Source organism: Myotis lucifugus, unplaced genomic scaffold (genome assembly GCF_000147115.1).
Source record: "Myotis lucifugus unplaced genomic scaffold, Myoluc2.0 scaffold_287, whole genome shotgun sequence".
NCBI lineage: Eukaryota > Metazoa > Chordata > Mammalia > Chiroptera > Vespertilionidae > Myotis > Myotis lucifugus.
Window position 1 is genome coordinate 730,504 of NW_005871335.1, and position 22,427 is coordinate 752,930.

At 50.1% G+C, this 22,427-nt stretch overlaps 1 protein-coding gene and 1 non-coding gene across 2 annotated transcripts in view; one reads left to right on the forward strand and one right to left on the reverse strand.

Annotated features, from left to right (window-relative positions):
- The first annotated feature begins 420 nt into the window (after positions 1-420).
- RHBDL3 (rhomboid like 3) overlaps positions 421-22,427 on the forward strand; it is a 28,782-nt gene continuing 6,775 nt past the window's right edge. The window contains exons 1-4 of the mRNA XM_006099869.3: positions 421-687; positions 4,344-4,492; positions 7,848-7,960; positions 14,159-14,259. Coding sequence (XP_006099931.1) covers positions 463-687; positions 4,344-4,492; positions 7,848-7,960; positions 14,159-14,259 — 588 coding nt within the window. The 5' untranslated portion in view covers positions 421-462. The remainder of the gene's footprint in view (positions 688-4,343; positions 4,493-7,847; positions 7,961-14,158; positions 14,260-22,427) is intronic.
- On the reverse strand, positions 6,255-6,391 carry LOC111828145. Its single transcript, XR_002831936.1, has one exon. It is a non-coding gene; the product is annotated as a small nucleolar RNA SNORA66 (small nucleolar RNA).

Genomic DNA, 22,427 nt, shown 5'->3' on the forward strand with positions numbered 1-22,427 from the left:
TGAACTGTGATTGCTGGTTACTTATCTGTCTCGAGCACCACTGTATCCCCTGGGCCTGGCAATGTGCCTGACTCATAGTAGTTGCTCAGGAAATTGTGATGGATGGATGAGAGATGGGGGGGTGGAAGGAAGGTACTGTGAATACATGATACAGGCTCAGGAGCCTTACGGGGTGTGAACTTGATGGGGCCTAAAAACTCTCTGTGCTTTGGTTTCCACATCGAGCAAAATGGAGATATTCATAGGCCTTATGTAACAGGTAGACTGACTGTAGCAGATGAACCAACAAATTGTGAAGTGCTTAGAACAGCCCGTGACATGTAAGAGCTCAGTGAATAGTGCTTCTGGTGAGCTATTGTAGAACAGGCCTGGTTAAGTCTAAGGATTGTGCTGGCTGGGAAATGGGTCGGGGCTCCCAAGACCCTGGTTCTGACCCTGTCCCCCACCCTGTTTCCTGTGCAGATGAGCAACAAGCGGTCCAACAGCTTCCGCCAGGCCATCCTGCAGGGGAACCGCCGGCTCTGCAGCAAGGCCCTGCTGGAGGAGAAAGGGCTGAACCTCTCCCAGCGGCTCATCCGCCACGTGGCCTACGAGACCCTGCCCCGGGAGATTGACCGGAAGTGGTACTACGACAGCTACACCTGCTGCCCCCCACCCTGGTTCATGATCACCATCACCCTGCTGGAGGCAAGGACAGGGATGGGGAAGGGCCGCTCGGCCTCAGCACAGCCAGGGCGAGGGGATGTCTGAGATCGTGAGGGGCAGGGCAGCATCTTCCCCACCCAAAGCCGATGGTTGAGGGAGGAGCCAGTAGCAGTTGTCATTGCAAGTCCAGCCCCAGTAGAGGGCATGCAGTGTAGTCCTATTTCCTGGACCCCAAAGATATTCCAAAGATTCTTACTTCAAGCAGTAGTCACTGCAGCAAAATCCCCATGTGACTAGCACAGCTAAACAGTAACAACAAAAACGATGTGATAAGTTCACCGATTTGGGGGAGTCAGGCTAACTCACGAAAACCAATTTATTTTAGTTCCTCCCTGAGTGAGTAATGTGGACAGGTCATTTGCCCCCCTGGGACTCCATCCTCCGCCTGGGAAGCAGGAATAAGCAGGCCTGCCCTCCTTCTCCCGTAGGCCCCCTCTTGAGCCAAAGAATGGAACACAAAAGCCTCCCGCAAATGCCTATGGGAGGGAGTGTTTCTGAACAGGTAAATGTGGACTTAACACATTTTGAAAGAACAGCCTCCCCTTAGGGAATCATCCAGACCCATTGTTATTCTAAAAGTCTCCTGCTTCGATATCAACGGAATCCAAAGGTACCCCTTTCTGAATCAGGGCCCACGCGTGCATGAGGAACTCTGAATTCTGTGGGCTGTTCAGCCTGAGAACCCGTGGGCCCCCCCACCCCTAAATGGGTGCTCGGCTTCCCTTTGGCGTTTTATAATCTTCACCGGTTTCTCTTCCAGAGCCACGGGCCTAATTACCACCCCTGCCGTATGTTCTTGCAAAGTTCCTAATCAGACGGCAGGATCGTTAAGCTTCATGGCATTCTTTTTTTTTCCTAAATGAGAATAGCTGGTCTGCAGGCCCAAGGCTTCTTCCAAGTTCACGTTGAAATTGAGATTTTTTTCTGAGATATTCTTGGACTCCTTCTCCAAATGCTTACTGTGTCGGTCTATTTATTAACTTCTATTTGAGGACCAATAATAACGAGCTGCCTTGGAAGCTGTATTTGTTGCCAGGCCACCCGCATCCTGTTAGGTGGACAGAACGGCTCCCCAGAGAGCCCAGGGGAGTCCAGCTGCTGGCAGGCCTGAGCCAGTCCAGGCTCCACCCAGGAAGCCCTAACCCAACGCTAATTACAGCTGCCTTCCCGAATCGCATGCCGGGCACCCAGCGGGGCCTCCTGTATTTTATCTCTAAGCCAGCGGTTCTCAACCTTCTGGCCCTTTAAATACAGTTCCTCATGTTGTGATCCAACCATAAAATTATTTTCGTTGCTACTTCATAAATGTAATGTTGCTACTGTTATGAATCGTAATGTAAATATCTGATGTGCAGGATGGTCTTAGGCGACCCCTGTGAAAGGGTCTTTCAACCGCCAAAGGGGTCGCGACCCAGAGGTTGAGAACCGCTGCTCTAAGCCTCATCACTACCCTGGAAGTGTAGGCATTCTTATCCCCATTTCCAGGTCAGGGAATCGAGAACCAGAAAATTCAAATCATTTGTCCAAGGTTACCCAGAGAAGCCAGATTTTGTGTCCAGATTGGTTTCAAATTTCCAGAAGCCTCGGCTATGTAAACTTAAACCACCATCCTAGAAGAAAATGTTGAAATAACTGTTTCAGAGTCCTTGTACAAAAGCCCAAGGCTTTTTGTTTTAAATACAGTTCTAGATGCTCAGTTTTCTTATTCCATAACAGAGGAAATAGAAGGGACCCACTATTAGCCAGCAATAAAAAGTAAGAACCTGACCTGGCTGGTTGCAGGCTCCATCCCCAGTAGGGGGTGTGGAGGAGGCAGCCAATCAATGATTCCCTCTCATCATTGATGTTTCTATTCCTCTCTCCCTCTCCCTTTCTCTCTCTGAAATCACTTTAAAAAAGATTTAAAAGTAGACCTGTGTCTTTTTTTGTTGTTGTTCGTTTGTTTCTTGTTAATCCTCGCCTGAGGATATTTTTCCATTGATTTTTAGGGAGAGTGTAAGAGAAAGGAAAAGACAGAAAGAAACATCGATGTGAGAGACACCGATTGGTTGCCTCCTGCATGAGCCCTGACCAGGGCCCAGGCCAGGGAGGAATCAAACCCAGGACCCTTTGGTCTGCAGGCTGACGCTCTAGCCAATGAGCCAAACTGGCGAGGGCTAGCCCTGAGTCTTAAACACAAGAATTGAGGGCCATTTAGTTGTAGGAGGGACGCCCCATCAATTGCTGGAGAAGACATCTCTCCCGGTGCCCAGCTCTGTACCTGAGGCATCCTTAAGAGATTATGCACATACCTGATTAAGAACATAGGGACATGAATGATGCATTTTAGAAAGAGTTCCAGAAAAGAAATAGTTAAATACCCTTTTAGGGCTTACTAGTGTGCTGTAGTCATTTGCATAGTCTGCTTATGCAGGGTGGCGGTGAGGATGCAGAGAAATTGGGACCCTTGTGCCCTGTTGGCGGGAGTATAAAATGGTGCAGCCGCTATGGGAAACAGTATGGCGATTACTCAGAAAATTAAACAGAATTACCATGTGATCCAGCAATCCCACTTCTGTGTATATACTCAAAATAAATTGAAAGCAGGGACTCAAGGAGATATGTGTACACCCATGTTCATAACAGCATTATTCACAGTAGTTAAAATGTGAAGCAACCCAAATGTTCATCAACAGATGAATGATAAGCAACATGTGGCTTACACATACAATGGGAGTGTTACTCATCCTCAGGAAAGGAAGGACATTTTGGCCTAATCAACAGCATGGATGAACCTTGGTGACATTATCCTAAGTGAAATAAGCAGAAGTCGAGTTACCTAGAGTAGCCAAATTCATAGAGACAGGAAGTAGGATGGTGGTTACAGAGATGGGGGAAGGAGAATGGGAAGCTAAGGCTAAATGGCTACGGAGTATCAGTTTTACAAGGTGAAAAGACTTCTGTGGGCGGATGGTGGTGATGGTTGCCTAACAATTTAAATGAACTTCATGCCCCTGAACTGTACACTTAAAAGTGATTTAGACGGTAACTTGTATTTCTATGTATTTTACCATAGGTTTTTTAAAAAAATATATTTTATTGATTTTTTTACAGAGAGGAAGGGAGAGGAATAGAGAGTTAGAAACATCAATGAGAGAGAAACATCGATCAGCTGCCTCCTGCACACTCCCCACTGGGGATGTGCCCGCAACCAAGGTACATGCCCTTGACCGGAATCGAACCTGGGACCCTTGAGTCCGCAGGCCAACGCTCTATCCACTGAGCCAAACCAGTCAGGGCTACCATAGGTTTTTTTTTTTTAAATCAACTTGTGTGGCATTGCCTTATCCCCCAGATGGGTATGTTCTTTATTATTGGGATTAAAGTTTAAAATCCTCCAAACCCTTCCTGCTTAGCCCCAAGGAAGTGTGGGCCAAGATCATGTGACCATGTTGTGAATAGCTAAGGGAAAATAATCAAACAGAAGTGGGGTGGAGATGGTTGAAGGCGAGGCTGAGCGCTGGCCACGGGGGAGTCCCTCATTCTCTGAGAAGGAAAGATGACAACTTCCAGCAAGGATTCCGAGTGTTAGCACCAGAGGGTTCCTGGGCAGTTTTGCACTTAGTAATGGGCCCCCTCCGTCCTGTGCTTCCACCCAGGTGGCCTTTTTCCTGTACAATGGAGTGTCGCTGGATCAGTTTGTGCTGCAGGTGACCCATCCCCGGTACCTGCAGAACGCACTGGTTTACCACCCACAGCTCCGAGCACAGGCGTGGCGCTACCTGACGTACATCTTCATGCACGCGGGGTGAGTACCTGTCTTCTTTCCCTCTATCAAGAGTCCCTATGGAAAAAGAAGTAGCCCCGATAGCCTGGATTGAAATATATTTTTTAGTTTGTCTCCCTGGACACAGGATTTGAGGTGACTTCTTGAAACTCATCTAATACCAAAATATATGAGTTATTGGGAGTGTATGGGAAAGGGGAAATACAGAGAGTAAAATGCTCACATCCCACAGTGAAATCAGCACAAACATCCATAGCATGTGAGTCTATGTACTTGCTAGAGGTCAGTTATAAACTTCTTCTGAGCTTCCTAGTGGCCAAAGCAAAGAGGGAAATATGGTCAGCTGCCAGGTTCATTGTCAGTAAACTGTGTTGTGTGTGAGTGCCCCCACCAGTGAAATCAAGGACAGATTTCTTGAAACTGCCGTCTTCCCAGAGTGCTCCCCATACATGGTGAGGGTCTTCTTGAGGAATTTGGCAATACTTACTGTCTGTTTACAGAGCCTTGTGGCCTCGTTAGGGCTGGAGTGCAGTCAGTTCTCACTGGTGCCTCTTACCCAGGATCAGGCCAGGTGACTACCCAGGTCCAATTCCCTTAAAAAGCACTATCTTGGCTGGAGACCATTTTTACGTAGTAGAAATGCTGAGTTGGAAAAGCGGAGTCCATGGACCCCCGACCTCTATGGTGTCTTCTACAGCCTGTCCAGGGAGAGAAGCAAAAGGGCTCACTGTTAGTCTGGGGCAGCCCTGGGGGTGCCTGTCCCTGGGGTTGGACATGGGAAGAGGATCACTCTGGCCCCCGAGGCTCCATCATTCTTGTTTCTTGGCAGAAAGACCCACAGTGGCCTAGAGGGAGCCCCGCTGTGAGCCTCCCTTCCTACTGAGCCTCTAAATGGCACGAATGCCAACCCCTAATTGGCTGCACCTGCTGGGGAGGGCTTGGATGAGGAGACATTCTAATGGTTCCGATGGACGCCTCCACGCTGAGCCAGAGGGGACTGTGCCACAGCTGTTTGTCTTGCCTGCTGTCCCAGGCTTTGATCTCACAGGGCTAAGGAACAGAGGGAGGGAGGCGTGTCATGTATCAGTCTTCTCGTGAGTCAAGATTTGGAGGCAACAAGAAGCAGGGACTTCCCTGGCCAGGCCCAAGCCCGTGGGTGCACGTGGGGTGAGACTATCTGCCTTATTTGCAGGACTGCCCTCTGGCCTCCCCTGATCCCGTGAGGTAAGGAGGGAGAATGGACAATGTCTCCAAGGCCTCCTTGTCCACTTTGCCTCCAAGAGCTGAAAGGCCGGACTGGCCAGAGCACAGATGCTCCCCCCGGAGGCACAGGGGTGGCCTCGAGCCTTTCTCTGGCCGTTGCTTCTCCTGGAGCTATGCCTGTCCGGAATAGCCCTGGGAGGATTCTCCAGGCCTGTGACCTTGAGGGAGGGGCTCCTGGCTGGTGCCACAGGAGACAGGAGATAGGGGGAGCTGGCCAGCATCTAGGGAAAGCCCGCAGGGTGACCCATTACTCAGGGACACACTCCAGCCCATGAATTCAGAAGTCACTGTGGTTGAGCCTCGCTGGCATGGCTCAGTGGTTGAGCGTTGACCTGTGAACCAGGAGATCACAGTTTGATTCTCGGACAGGGAACATGCCCGGGTTGCAGGCTCGATCCCCGGTGTGGGGCATGCAGGAGGCAGCCGATCAATGACTCTCTCATCATTGATGTTTCTATCTCTCTGTCCCTCTTCCTTCCTCTCTGAAATCAATAAAAATATACTTTTTTTTTTTTAGTTACACTGTACTAGGATAGAATGAACCACCTCAGTAGCTTCTGAGGCTAATACATTTCTATCACCACAATTACTTTAGCAAACCTGGTTCCCTTCACTTTAAAAATACACTTTTTAATAAAGAAATCACTGTGGTTGAGAAGAAAGAGGTCGGATTGGGAGGCAGGAGCTCTGGGTTCTCCTCACCTGGCCTCTTCTAGTCTCAAGTTCTAGGCTGTAAACCAAGGAGACGGGAGCAGAAAACCTCTGAGGTCTCTCTGTCTGTGAGACTGAGGCTACCACCCAGCTCCTTTTCAGTAAAATTTTCTGACATTTCTAATCTAGGGTCCTTTGGCTAGCACAGTTGGGGGGTCGGGGTGAGGGGCCAGAAGATTGCAGCGATGGTGGGAATTTGGGACAGAGCCTGACCTGAGTCATGTGCTGCCTCACAGGCACCCTCCCGGATCGGCAGATACCCGAGCCTGCAGGCCAGGCAGCATCCAGACCCCTTGTTACATGCTCTGTTACCCTATAACTTACGCTTCCCCAGGGAGCTGTCCAGCTGCTCAGTTTGTATGAGATAATGGATGTTAAAGTGCTTTGTAAACTTGAAAGCACACACCAATGTAATAATAGTAATGTTACGATATTTTCTAGTAACATGCACTCAGCTGGACACCATTTAGCAACAAGATCTGGTCACATGATAGCGTAAAAAAGAAGGCATTTTCAGGGCAAGAAACCCCAACCCTGGGAGTTTCAGGCAGAATGGGTACCCCCCCCCACCACCAGGAGGGAGAGGCCTCCCCCTTGAGATGTTAAGTGATAACTGAACTACTAAGCTCTGAGATGCATCTCTAACACTTGCACTTGTTTTGAAAACATCTCTCTCTTTATTTTTATTTTTAAATGTATTTTTCATTGATTTCAGAGAGGAAGGGAGAGGAAGAGATAGAAATGTCAATGATGAGAGAGAATCATTGATGTGCTGCCTCCTGCACACCCCACACTGGGGATCGAGCCTGCAACCCAGGCATGTGCCCTGACCATCGGGAATCGAACCGTGACCCCCCGGTTCATAGGTCGATGCTCAACCACTGAGCCACGCCAGCCGGGCAACATCTTTCTCTTTAAATATCAGTAGCTCTTACAGATACAATAGCAAGCCAGCGTGCCCTCTGGACCTGGTGAATGGAGCAGGGCCTGCACATCAGAGACGTGGGCTGTGCTACCAGCCTGGCCACGAACGAGCTGAGTGACTCTAAGCTGGTCAGTGCCCCTCTCTGAGCCTTGGCTTTTCATGTGTCAGCCAGTGGGGTTGCTGGGTCTTGACCACAGTTAGCTTCTCACTGTGGCCAGTGCAGACACTGCCAGTTACCGCCCAGGCCCTGCACGTGTTCTCGCCTCAGGTGGCAGGAAAGGTGTGGAAGGAACGCTCTTTCCAAGACAATCTGTCTCTTTTGTGACTCCGGCCCGCACCATCCCAGACCATGAGTTCCTCAAAGGCAGATATAGGGTCTTGCTCACTGCTGGACCTCCAGCATCTTGTCACATAGTGTTTGTCGAATAAACGAATGGGTGACTGGATGAATGAATGGGGTGTGGTCTCTCCATACAGGATAGAACACCTGGGCCTCAATGTGGTGCTGCAGCTCCTGGTGGGGGTGCCCTTGGAGATGGTGCACGGAGCAACCCGCATTGGGCTGGTCTACGTGGCTGGTGTGGTGGCAGGTAGGCAGGTGGGCCCTCTGACTATAGGAGAAACCTCCCCAGCGTGGCTGGGACTCCCCATGGGGTCAGGCAAGCCCCAGGCTTTCAGGGGGCCCAGGACCCTCATCACCAAAGCTCCTGACTATTAGGCTTGCTCTCCAGGCAAATCTCCCCACCTCCTTGGGGAATCTAGAACGGGGCCTGCCACCCGGAGAAGGAGGCATGTGATGGCAAAGGAGAGGAGAGCACAGGATTTGGAACACCGTGTTGCAGCTGTGTGAGCTTGGGGAAATTCCTTAACCTCTCTGGCCCCATTAAGCATTAAGCGTGAACTAATAAGATCTGCCTGCAGGGCGTTAGGAGTGAGGTGACACATGGAGTGACAGTGTTACATAAACTGTGCAAGGGCACAGTGAGATCCCTGTAGGGACATCCAAGGTGTGGGGGAAGCCAGGTGCCTCCCTGGCCAGGCCAGTCCCTGTCCCCAAAGGGAGATCTTGCCTCTGCTCAGCTGGCCACTGTCCCCTTGATTGACTCACCACTGACAGGAGAGAGTCTGGCCTGAAAGGTGGTAAGCATTTGTGCCAGCCCAGCCGGAGGAGTCTGGGCCCCCGCTGACTTGGCTCAGGTGGCAGGTGATCATGGCCTTGAGCACAGGGCAGCCTGAATGCCCCCTTCCCTCCGCAGTGGGGGGTGAGGCAGGCCGGGGTGAGCTGAGGAGAGCAGAGCAGGCTGTGCAGGAAGAATCTGCACCAGCCAGGCCTCCGAACAGAGCAATCTCTCCCATGATGTTTCCAACTTCATTGCCGGATTTTTTATAACAAGGTTTGCCGCCTCAGCTCTTCACCTTGACAGCTGAGCCCAAGGGAGCTTTGTGTGTGTGTGTTTAAGTAAGATCTTAATCCTTCCTGAGGAGCATTAAGCTTGTCATCAGGAGAGTGGGGCACCGTCAGCCTTGTAAACAACAGGCAGGCAGGGACTCCCAGAATAACTGAAGTGGCTTCAGGCATCGAAAGGGGAAGGGTCTCATGCCTGCCAGGCAGGGCAGGTCTGCCGGTTCCTGAACCCTCAGCCTGGATGTTGGTCCAGTGCCGGCTCCTTCACTCCTCTGTGGGCTGAGGTGAAAGCCGTGAGTACCTTGGACAGCACCCACGCCCGCTTGTCCCAGAATCTGGCACCTCCCACATCCTTGTGCGAAGGTCTAATGAGCACCTCTGTGCTCTGTGCTAGACTCACTCAGCCACCCACGCACCCCCCGAGCCTTGACATCTGGGGATTTATAGCCACACTTTCCAGACCTAGTGCTCAGAGACCCAGATGGTTAATGATGAGGAACAGGAAAGACACTCAGACACTCACAGTCAGTAGTCGAGGAGATGGGAGAGCCAATAACCCAGAAGACAGAAATAAGATTGCAAATGACTCAGGCCCCACCAAGACCAGACGACGCACAGCGGGGAGACAGTGCAGGTATCTTCGCAGCGATGCCCGTGCAGAGCGGGACGGTGCACAGACGGGGGGGAGCTTGCCAGCTAAATACGAGGGTGTGGGGCTGTCACCAAGCAATGATGTGTGCTGTTCTGAGTCATCGCTCAGGCTCAAGGGCACTCGCGTCACCACACGTCATGCTATTTATCTCCTAGATTGAGTTGACTGATCTGCCCGCACCCCTCCCTTCCTCTCCGCTCAGAAAGGGGACACATTCACAGACAGCTAGACCCTGACTGGACAGCCAGTAATCAAGTGCCTGCCCTACAGGCCATATTTTATTCAATCCTCACAAAAACTCCATGAGGCAGGTACTATTATTCTTCGCCTGTTACAGATACAGAAACCAAGGCTTACAAAGCCTAAGTGACTTGCCCAGGAAGACACAGGAGGAAGTGGTGGAGCTGGGCTCCAACCCAAGTGGTCTAACCCCCAAGGCTGTGCTCAAAACCAGAGCCATCTTACAAGAACCAAAAGGCATGCGTTCTCCTTTGTGCAGATAATTTAATTGTCAGAACCCAAGGAAGGTCTTTATAGACATCGGGCCCTGCTCTTTCATTCCTGCCCAATGAAAATATTCTAAATCCAAGGCTGGCACAGTTTGTAACAAGGAGAGCTTACCCCTGCTGAGCACATCAGGATCCGGGCATGCGATAAAGGGTTCACACGTGCTCTTTGCTGTATCCATCACAACCATCCAGAGGGGGGCACTATCTCCCCCCCACATGTTGCAGACACTTCAGAACCGTGGAGTGACTTGTGCCATTTGCTCAGCTAAGAAGGGCTAGACCTGGGGTAGAGGTTCTTCTCTGCCCTGTGCTTCCGACCAATACTGGAGGCCCGTGTATATTTTACTCTGGTTAACAATTAAATGGCCAACCCTTTCAACACTGTAAAAACTAGTATCTCCAATGTTCCACCAAGCTTTTATTATAGACTAGAGGCCTGGTGCACAGAATTGTGCACCGGTGGGGTCCCTGGCCTGCACCCTTTTGCAATCCGGGACCCCTTGGAGGATGTCAGAGAGCTGGTTTCAGCCCAATCCCTGCAGGCCAGGCCGAGGGGCCAGGGAGGGACCACAGGAGGGCTCCAGGGCTTGTCTTGCCTGTCTCGCACAGTCCCGATTGCTGGACCTCAGCAGCAAGCTAACCTACTGGTCAGAGCATCTGCCCCCTGGTGGTCAGTGCACGTCATAGCGACTGGTCGAACAGTCGAATGAATGGGTCTGACACTTAGCATATTAGACTTTTATTATATAGGATTATATAGATTATAAGTCATGTGTGCATCCCCAGAGCCCAATGCAGGGATTGGCACATGTTAAGCAACAAGTATCTGTGGAATAAATGAAAGAGTACATAAATAAATAAAGTTACATTATTTAAAGGGAGATGTTCTGCCCATTTTTATTTGGATTTTTTTAATGGCCGAGGGAGAAGTGGGAGAACACCTGCTTTAAGTTTTCCAGGCTAATATTATCTAAGCTGTGCATTATGGCAAAGTCACCAACTTACCCATGTGCTGGCATGGACCCAGAATTTGGGGGGTGATGGGGCGGGATTTGTAGCCCCAACTAGATTTTGGTCTGCTGCTGTGCAGAGGTGTGGCTTGCCACACTCTCCTCATCCCGTGCCCCTGTGGAATGAATGACCTCCGTGGAATTAATACTGGCCTTATTGAACAATTTACCCCTTGGTGGAATCCTGCCCTGCCCAGGCTTCCTGCCCTGAGCTGGCTCTGCTACTGTACTGATATGCATGCATGCCCCTGTTTGCATTTGGTCTCTCCAAGTCCTTTTTGTCCAGGGCTAATCTGTAGTCCCTGGAGAAGTCAGTGCCACAAAGGGAGGGTAGGTGGGTCCAGATTGTTACCTTCAAGATGCTGGAACCTCCCAGTTGGCATGGCTCAGTGGTTGAGCGTCAGCCTATGAACCAGGAGGTCATGGTTTGATTCCTGGTCAGGGGGGCATATGCCCAGGTTGTGGGTTCGATCCCCAGTGTGGGGTGTGCAGGGGGGCAGCTCATCAGTGATTCTCTCTCATCATTGATGTTTCTCTCTCTCTCTCTCTCTCTCTCTCTCTCTCTCTCTCTCCCTCTCCCTCTCCCTCTCCCTCTCCCTCTCCCTCTCCCTCTCCCTCTCCCTCTCTGAAATCAATAAAAATATAATTTTTAAAAAATATGCTAGAACCAGGGTCTGAGACTCGAATTACTGAATTTCTCATCTGAAAGGGACCTTTAAGGCCCCCTCCTGTGGGCGGCAAACTTTGCTCCCCAGGCCCCACCCCCATTCAGCTGCCATCTGCGCTCTGCTCCTTGGTGTAGGATGTGGGTAAGATTTCCTTTGAAAAAAGGGTTTCACTGCTCAAAAGTTGGAAAGCCTGAGACCTCCTCATCTCAACAAATATTTGTGACGTGAAAACCGAAGCCCAAAGAATTCAGGGGCTGTGTCCAAGTCACACAGCTAGCCAGCCACACCCCCATTCCATGCTTCTTCCACAATCCCAGGATGACCCCTGACCCTGGGGTCAGGACTCTGATCCACGGGTAGGGTGAGGGAAAGGTCAGTGAGGGGCTCCCTGGGGGCCCCGCTGATGTCTCTGTCCCTGGTGGACCACACTGGGGAGGCCAAGGGAGGAGAAGCTGGGGGGTTTGTAGGGACTTGTGCTGAGGGAAGAGGCCAGCCCAGGGAGGCTCTCTCTGTCCCTGCGGTAATTAATGAGGAGCAAGCTAAAGAGCCGGGCGGCTTGGGCAGCCAGCCCTCCCTGCCCTGCAATGCAGCCTTGTCAGCCAACCCGCAGGAGAGCGTGGGAATCCTTTGTCATGCAGATCCTGCCGCCTGTCTGTTTGCCACCCTGAGATTTTTTCCCCCTGTTCTATATGGGTGACCCTGTGGCTAGGCAGTACAAAAAAAAAGTTATCTGACAATAGATCAATACCTAATTAAAGCCTGAGGGAAGGCATGAAAGAGGAGAGGAGAGATTTATAGCTGCCCTGGGAGGGCAGAAGGACTTGGGAGTTCTCAGTTTATAGTTTGTGTTTCCCTGGGAAATTACATCCCCCTTGAGACCAAGAACCAGTCCTGGGGATCCCTTCTTTGGAGGAGCTCAGTGAGCCCGGGAGCCTTGAGAGGGGTGGGGCGGGTACCTGGGGAGAAAGGGATGATGTTACAGGGGTTCTCCGAGCCCAAGGTATCAGGTGCTCTGGTTCCTGGTTCCCGGCTGGGCTCAGCCACCTCCTAAGTAGTGGGCCCTCCACCCCTATGGAACCTGCAGAATTTGGCCTTCTGCCTGTCCCTCCTCTCTCCACCCTGGCAGCGGCTAATTGGCTCATGAGCCCGCAGGCATTTTCCAGTGGTGATTTCTGCACACTTCCCAGGCCAGCTACCTCTCATCCTCAGGCCCTGGGCTCTACCTCCCAGTTATTTTTAGTCTCCGTGCCCTTCCCTCGAAGCCAAAGCATTGATCACACTTAAATGAGACCAGAACAATACATTTCCCAGCTCTTCTCCCCCAGCTTTCCTCCCAGGACAAAAGTTAGTCATCCCCCAGACCAAGAGCCCATGCCTGTCTTTCCCCCAGAGGCTGTGACATCATCTCTCCTCCTGGAGACTTTTCAAGGGCATTTTTTTTTCCTTCCAAAGATGCCCCATTTGCTCTGGAAACTTGTTGGCCTTCTGTGATTTCCCTCGGCTGGAGGGAGGTTGGAGGTGACCTAAGCAGGTTTCTAGATGCCACTGAGCAGAGAGAGTGATGGTGGGGGGTGGAGGTTAACTTCTGGACCAGTGTGGGGAGTGGCCACTATCAAGGCTAAGACCTGGACTCAAATGCAGGTTCCGGTTCTTCCCACCAGGTGAGCCATGAGGCTACTAGCACCTTTCCCAAAGGGCTGTCTTGAGGGTTCAAGGGGAGAATGAATGTATGTAGAATGCTTGGCCGGTGTTTGACACACAGCCCCGTAGGCGGTACCTGTTTCTGCAGTAACTACCTCTGTAATTTTTTTAAAATGTATTTTTATTGATTTCAGAGAGGAAGGGAGAGGGAGAGAGAGCTAGAAACATCAATGAAGGAGAATCATTGATCGGCTGCCTCCTACACGCCCCCTACTGGGGATTGGGCCTGCAACCCGGGCAGGTGCCCTTCAGTCCGCAGGCTGATGCTCTATCCACTGAGCCAAACCAGCTGGGCTACCCCTGTAGTTTTTGTTATTGCTCCAGAACCCCGAGACGGCACATTGGAAGGCAGAGGTTGGATTGAGAGGCAAATATTTGCTTTCCTTTTTTGAGCCTTTGTTTCCCTGACTGTAAAACAGTGGTTCTCAACCTTCCTAATGCCGCGACCCTTTAATACAGTTCCTCATGTTGTGGTGACCCCCAATTTCATTGTTACAAACTGAACATAATTAAAGCATCGTGATTAATCACAAAAACAAGATGTAATTATATATGTGTTTTCTGATGGTCTTAGGTGACCCCTGTGAAAGGGTCGTTCGACCTCCAAAGGGGCGCGACCCACAGGTTGAGAACCGCTGCTGTAAAAGGAAAAGTTGGAATCAAATGGTTCTTTCAGCCCTAAATGAATCCTTAGGGAGCTCCAAGGTAACATGGAGTCGAAGGAGGAAGAGAAGGAGCCTTTTGCTCTGGAGCCTTACCCCCAAGGCTGAGGCATCTGAGGGTCTGAATTGGGGATAAGGAGCTGCCGCCAGCATTCTTGAATTCTCACTCTCTCTGCCCCAGGATCCTTGGCGGTGTCTGTGGCTGACATGACCGCACCCGTCGTGGGCTCCTCTGGAGGGGTGTACGCGCTTGTCTCTGCCCATCTGGCCAACATCGTGATGGTGAGCACCATGCCTTCTGTGGCCTCCCCTTACCTGTTTCCAGGCCCAGGTGTGAATAGGGTGGGGCCGGGTTTGGGAACCTCATCCGCTCTCCAGCGCAGACCCCTCAAGTGCTGGGCAGACCTGGCTGGTGGCAGAGTTCCCAGAGACTCTCACCCTCTGCAGGCCTGTTGCAAACGGAGCTCCTCAGGATACGATTCGTATCTACTCCAGTTATGGCTTTGCTAAGGAATCAGCCGTCTCCCTCTCCGCCTCTTTCCCACTCGGTGACTTTAAAAAGCGTTAAAATTCTTGACCACTGGCACACATCCTAATTGTAATTCGTTGTTTGCCATAGATTGCTAAAAATAAAGGGACCTTAGAGGTCATCACATCAAAATTCTCCAATTAAAAAGAAGGCTCTGAGTCCTGGCTGGGGTGTCTAAGTGGTTAGAGGGTCAGTCTGGGCACTGGGGGGTTCCAGGTTCAATTCCAAGTCAAGGGCATGTACCTTGGTTGTGGATTCACTCCCCGCCCCAGGTCGAGGCATGTGTGGGAGGCAACCAGTCGATGTGTCTCTCTCACATCAATGTTTCTCTCTTTCTCCCTCCCCCCCCCCCCCCACTTCATCCCTCCCTTTTACTCTCCCTTTTACTCTCTCTGAAAAACAATCCTCACCCTGGCCTCATGGCTCAGTGGATGAGCCTCGACCTATGAACCTGGAGGTCATGCTTCAATTCCCAGTCAGGGCACATGCCCAGGTTGTGGCTGAATCCCCAGTGTGGGGTGTGCAGGAGGCAGCCAATCAATTATTCTCTCTCATCATTGATGTTTCTATCTCTCTCTCCCTCTCCCTCTCTGAAATCAATAGAAATATATTTAAGAGAAAAGGAAAAAAAATCCTCAGGTGAGGATTAAAAAAAAAAGAAGAAGAAGGTTCTGATATGTTATGGAATTTATCCAGAGTCACAGTCAGCCATTCCATTTCTCACTCTCTGCTTTGCCTTTTCCTGAATTGTCATAGCGTTTAATGCAGCGGTTCTCAACCTGTGGGTCGCGACCCCTTTGGGAGTCGAACGACCCTTTCACAGGGGTCACCTAAATACATCCTGCATATCAGATATTTACATTATGATTCATAACAGTAGCAACATTACAGTTATGAAGTAGCAACGAAAACAATTTTATGGTTGGGGGTCACCACAACATGAGGAACTGTATTAAAGGGTCACGGCATTAGAAAGGTTGAGAACCACTGGTAATGGTTAACAGCATGGGCTATGGAGCGAGGCAGCCTAGATCTGAATCCCAGCCACTCCCTAAAGAGTGACCTTGGGCATATGACTTCACTGCCTCAGTTTCTACATCTGCGAAATGGGATGCTATGTGATAAGTGGGATAAAGTGAGCCCTCGCCGGTTTGGCTCAGAGGATAGAGCATCGGCCTGCGGACTGAAAGGTCCCGAGTCCGATTCTGGTCAAGGGCACATGCCCGAGTTTTGGGCTCGGTCCCCAGTAGGGGGCATACAGGAGGCAGCCAGTCAATGATTCCCTCTCATCACTGATGTTTCTAGCTCTCTCTTCTTCTCCCTTCCTCTCTGAAATCAATAAAAATATATTTCAAAAAATAAAAGTAATGAGATAAAGTGAAAGTAACCGCTCAGCTAACCTAATTCTCTGATCCTCACAAAAGACCCCAGGGTAGAAATAAGAATGCACCTGATAGTTTCAGAGGAGGTCAAGGAAGACTGCACCTTGTTTTGGATGGAGTCTGAAGTTTAGAGGCCGAAGGAGGCGTCACTGGCAGTGGTTGGCCCACCCTGGCTAATGGCCCTGCTGGCCTGGGAGCCTCCGGGCAGGTCCCAGGTCTTACACATCTGTTTCCCCAGTGCCTGGGGCAGGGCTGGACACGTGGTAGATAATGCTACTAATTTCACTGAATGAAGAATGAATGAATGAATGAATGAATGAATGAACGAACGAACGAACGAACGAACGGTGTCCAGAAAAGGCATCGCTTCTCTTTGGGGTCCTCCAGCCCTTGCCCCCCTCCTCCAGCACTATCCCCACCACGTGGTAGGTGTGAATACTCAGTTACAATCGTTTTTGGAGTTCCCCAATTCTCCCATTTCACCTTTGTCATTGCCACTCCCACCTGCCCCACTCCTCAGCACCATCCCTGTACTTTTCACCAAAGTCCCCTTTGCACATGGAGAGAGAGTGTGAAAGGGAGAAAGGAGAGAAGGGAAGAGAGAGGGGAAGAGAGACACACAGACCGACACTGACTCTACTTGCTACTTGCCTGAATTTTGTTAACTGCAAGTGAGCACTTGGAGAACTACAGCAGGCTCGGGAAAGCCCGTGTGCATGTGCGTCTGTGCATGTGTGTTTACTCACGTGCACACACGCATACACACGGCTTGGCCTGCTGAGAACCTGGAGCACGGTGGCGCGTCGCGTGCCCCTCCTAAATGGGCCATGCGGTATCAGTGCCACCACTTTCCCCAGACACAGCTTTTCCTCTGAGTCCCGCCTCCTCCACTCCCCCCTCCTCCTGCCCCAATTCCTTCTGTCTGGGAAGGAAATGCTAACCACCCCCTCCTCTTCCCCCCAAGATATGTCTGTGTGAAAGGGGAATGAACAAGCACCACTAAGAGAACACGGGAGAGAAGAAACAGACAGGAGCTCATAAAGATGCCTGGCTCCTGCCCCTTCCCCACCGCCTGGGAAACAGCCCTGATGCCCTGGGAGTTCCCATGGTGAGGGCAGACCACCCTGAGACCAGAGGGCTAGGGCGCGAGGTTGAGGAGGGAGGCGTGAAAGCAGTTTTGTTCCAGTTCACGCTTCTCTCTGGCAAGGAGCCCGTGCCTGTGGCGGTGATGAGCAGCCGGGGCCCAGAACCCCTTGCCCTTCCAGAAGGACACGGCTCTGCCCGGCCAGCGGGGAGCTTCGCAGTCCCCAGAGCATGACTCGCGGCGGCCTCTCCCCAGAAAGTTGTGTGGTGCTTATTTGACAGTGAAAAACAATCTCATTTTAAAAGGTTGGTTTCCTTTCGTCCAGAGGCCACCTGTACCCAAATTAGCTCGGCGCCCAGCATTTCAGAGATGCATTGGGTCCAACCATATGAAGTTGCCGTTTCTGTGGGTCAGAAGCACTTAAATATCAGCAATTTCCTGTGGTTCAACTGAATAAATATACCATTGGTTTTAATTCCAAAATGAAGGTTGGTCTGTGTGTGCAGAACAGAAAGGAGAAAAAGCGTGGACTTGACAGACAGAAAATCTGGATTTGAGTAGGAGCGTCGCCGTTGTAATAGCTGTGAGTTCCTTAACTTTTTAGGGCCTCAGTTCTCTTACCTGTCTCAGTTTTCTTACCTGTAATCCCTTCTTCACCAGGTAGAGAAAGACATGAAAAAATGGATGAGAAAATGCTTTCCACTGGCAAGTCTCCACATAGCTGGGAGGTCCCGTATGTGTGTGTGTTTATATATATGTGTGTGTACACATACAATTAAAAAAAAAAAAAGAGGGAGAGAGAGAGAGAGAAACATCGATGTGAAAGAGAAACATGGTCAATTGCTTCTGGTATACACCCAGACTGGATACCGAACCTGAAACCTGGGCATGTGCCCTGATCAGGAATCGAACCAGCGACCTCCTGGTGCACAGGATGACCCTCAACCAACTGAGCCACACTCTTTTAAGGCCAGTCTTTTATCTGAATAAATTCTGCCTGTATCTGCACAGAGGAAAATCAGAAAATGTGTCCCTTTGGCTCTAGATACATAATAGAAAAATGTTTGACACTTATGTTCTCAGGACTGCCTGATTAAATGAGAGGTTTCGCCTTAAATCAAAGCCTGTCTTATTTTACATAAAAACACGTTGAGTTTCAAAAGCTTGCAGTTTACACCCACGGATTAAACTCAGAAACTGTTTCAACAAAAGGTCTGGTTGCCACAATCCAGACTTCTCATTTTAAACACCGGAAGCATGGAGATGCACATAATTGAATAATTTATTAATTGCCTTTTGCTGAGGGCTCTAGGCCAGATTTCCATTTTTGCATATGCCAGATATTTGCTCACACTTTGCTCCATGTGATAGATGTTTTCCTTAAATGTTGGAGGCCTGAATTTTCGCGAATTGAATCATATTGTCAAAGCACAAGGCAAGACTGTTGTCAAAATGTCACCAACAAATTCTGTGTCGTAAGGTTCACTTTATTAAGTAAAACTCCTATTGTAGGACAGCTACTCACTCCCTAATTTATCTGTGTCATGCTTTCCCGTCTCCTGTGTTGGTTTTTCTTGAAGTCATTAAACAAGAAACTGTTTCTGCCCGGGATATGGAACGGAAGCTCCCTGCCTGGGTGTCAGCCTCTGAGCTCTTAACCGGGTGGGTAAGCAAGGTGCCCAGGGTACCGGTGACTGCCTTGGGTGCCATCGCACCTACAGGGCTCTGGGAGAGAGTGAAATTAAAAGGTTTGTATTCCCCAGGGGTCCACAGGCTTTTCAACATTTATCACAGCAGGAGTGCTGGCTGTGTGTGTGTGAGATGGTTTTTCTTCTCTCCTGTTGTTTAACTGCACTCATTTTATTAGAGGGAATAATGGGTCGGGAAAATGAGGCAGCTGGTGGGAAGGGGTGGCTTTCTAGCTTAACCCCTCAGCTGCTGGGAGACTGGTCATTTATATGACATTTGCTCAGCTTTGAGGGAAACTGAGGCAGCCAGCAGGGACAGACAGACAGAACATGGCCCTGGCCCAGAAGTGTGGGCAGACAGAGCCCTGCACCGGGAATCCTTTCAATCTCGCCATGAACTCACTGTGTATGACCTTGAACTAGCCCTCCTGGACCCTCAGTCTCTTCTTAGTTAAAGTGCAGGACAGAGAGTGTGACTGGGTCAGCGTGGCAAACCCCAGAGCCTTCGGGGACCAGGCAGGTTTTGTACAGGAAGCTGGCCTGGGGAGCACTGTACCAAAACCGGGGCTCCCGGGCTCTCCACTTAAGGTCATTGGGGTTCAGAAGTTTTAACGCCAGTGTGCAGGGCAAACTCGCCGTCTTTGCCTCAGATCTAGATACTGGTATTGGGCAGTGGCGTGTACTATGTGCCAGGCATGTTTCTTGTGCTTTATATGTGTCAACTCACTTCACCTTCACAGCAACCCAGTGAGGTTGGTAATTGACATGGGCACTATGGTTACTGTTTTTGCAAACTTAGAAAGGAGGGACACGAGCAAAAAAGGAGTTCTGAGCCACCCCTCCCCCCGTGGTCTTCCCAGACCCAGAATATGAATGGTGCTTCCTAAGACAGATCCCAGATGGTGAGATGGGGCATGGACCTCAGCGGACCAGAGAGCAGCCAATACTAGACTTACTTTGCTTGACGTTATCACCCAGAACTCAGTGAAAGAGACACTGTGTTCAGGTAAAATATTCAGAGGTTTTTATAAGGAAAAGCAATGCTAGAAGCTGTATCACTTTTGTTTTATTTTGTGGTGTTTTTAAACATATTTTTATTGATTTCAGAGAGGAAGGGATAGGGAGAGAGATATAGAAACATTAGTGATGAGAATCATTTATCAGCTGCCTCTTGCACGCCCCCTACTGGGGATTGAGCCCACAACCAGGTCATGTGCCCTGACCAGGAATCGAACCTTGACCTCCTGGTTCATGGGTCGATGCTCAACTACTGAGCCACACCAGTTGGGCTCACTTTTGTTTTTAATTGTGGTAAATATACATAAATTATAATGTACCATCTTAACCATTTTTAAGTGTGCATTCAGTGGTGCTAAGTACATTCACGTCATTGTGCAACCATCACCACCATCCATCCACAAAACTCTTTTCATCTTGCAAAACTGATACTCTATAACCATAAAACACTCCCCATTCCTCCCTCCTCCCAGCCCGTGGCAACCATTATTCTACTTTCTGTTTCTATGAATTTGGCTATGCTAAGTGCCTCATATAAGTGGAATCATACAATATTTGTCTTTTTGTGACTGGCTTCTTTCATTTAGCATAATCTGCTCACTGTCCATTGAAGTTTATAGTATGTATCAGAATTTCCTTCCTTTTTAAGGCTGAATAATACTCCACTTGGATGGATAGACCACATTTTGTTTCTCGATTTATCTATTGATGGACACTTGGCTGTTGTGAATAATACTGCTATGAACATGAGTGTCACTTTTAAGGGAGAATTAAGACCCCTGGGTGGATGGTTATCACAGAGAGGCAAAGCCTGACCAGACAGTAGCAGGAAGAGCTTTTCAGTGATTAGTTCACAGGCTGCCCAGGGGGTGGTGAGCTCCCTGTCGCAGGCCATTTGTTGGCAGCTTGGCAGCGGGTGTACCATTTAGGAGAAGATGGTCCATCAGGTGACTCCCAGGGCTGGCTGCCCAGCATCAGCTAACTGAGCTAGTTCCGAACGGGTTGCCAGGTCAGTGGAGGGCACCAATTCGTTTGCTTCCCTGTCTCCTGGGGAGGGAACAACGTTGTCCTGCCATCTGCTTCTTAGCATAGAGCCTGTCAGTGAGCGAAGGTTAGACTTTCCCCACCTAAAAGGGGCCGTGTGTTGCCCGCCTTGCCTTTTGTGAAGCAGGGCTTGCCGGTCGGTGAGGAATAAGGGGGGGTAAGGGGGTGATGGGCAAGAAGCCCAATGCCCAGGGATTTCTCCCTCTTTTTGGCAGCTTCCCTGCATCCCGCTTACTCCCCCGGAGCTCCCATAGACACTATTGTATGTGCCAGTGTTCAGGGCCTCTGTGAAGTTTAACACGTGTCCCCCACTGTCAAAGGAGTGCGAGACGTGCCCCTCAGCTGGGCCTGGGCCAGGCCGCAAAGGAAGCAGAGTGGGTGGGGAGGGAACAGAAGCCCCTGGCTGTACCCAGTGGCCTCCTTCCCTCGGTCTGATGTGTTCCCCAAGACCCCGGCTCCTCTCTGTGTCTGCACGTCACGCTTTGGTAAATGGAGTAGAGTTTTGAATGCACCGCAGGAGTGCCCCTCACAGGAACCCTGTGGCGAAGGCTTTTGTAAAGTGAAAAATCCTTTTGTAAGGTGAATAATTGTACTCCATTCGTCGCCTGTGGAGGTTCGGCGTGTTCGGAGATTCTCAGGGGAAAGGGATTTGTTTGAAGGCCGTCTGGCCCACCTCCTCCCGGTGCCCAATGCTAGAGCATCCCCTTCAAGTGATGGGAAGCCCCGTGTGAACCCCTCAATGATGGGAAACTCACCATCCCCCAAGATGGATCAATCCATCTTTGGGCAGCTCTGCTTAGTAGAAATGGAAACTTACCCTGAGCTAAAAAAAAATTTGTGTGAATCGATCTGACTGTCACTGCCTGCCTTCACTCCATCTGAAGATGATGGGAGACGGACATCTAGAAGTCTTCTTGACTGCCTGCCTCCTTACTCAGAAACAGAGGTTATAGTCTCCTCCAATCACTAACCTTTGCTTTTCTTCTGCTTCCATAGAGATGCCTCTCATTAAACAACTGATAGCTTGCACTGTAGGCCTACCTTTGGGAGCCCACTGCATCACCGCCTCCTGAAATGGGACACAACGGTTTAACGGGACTACCTCCTCCAGACTGAGACTGGTTTGATGAGATACAGAACAGTCTACCCTGGGGTAGGAAGAGAGCAAAGGGACCACTCGGTCTCTCACTCGGTCCTCAGAACACAGCAGAGGAGTGGTCTGATCTGGAACTAATGGAACTCTCTCCTCTTTTTCAACTTCTGGAATGTGAAACTTCCAGGGAAGTCTCAGAGGAGGGAACTATGGGGGTTCAGAATGAGTCACCCCAAGATGGGCCTCTGAGGTATGCAGATTGCTTTGAGCTAAAGGCAACTTTAGCTGCGGGCTGAAGAGAAACTTATGCTCCTCCCTTAACTACCTAGAAGAACTTGAATGAGGGACCTTGCCCATAATAAGAGATCATCAGAGATAACCTCCTTTGATCTACCTATAGGGCAGCACACACTTCTATTTATCACCTGCAATGACCCTTGAAGCCCCCAAGCCACCTGACCTCATCCTGGCTCAGGACATCTTACACACCCATGTGCCTTTCCTATCTTTGAACCTCTTGTGCATGTGGGGTCTCTGACTCTCATGTATGCTGGGTTCCCGTTCATATGTATGTTTCAAATTTGGTTAATTTCTCTTGCTAAAAAAAAAATCT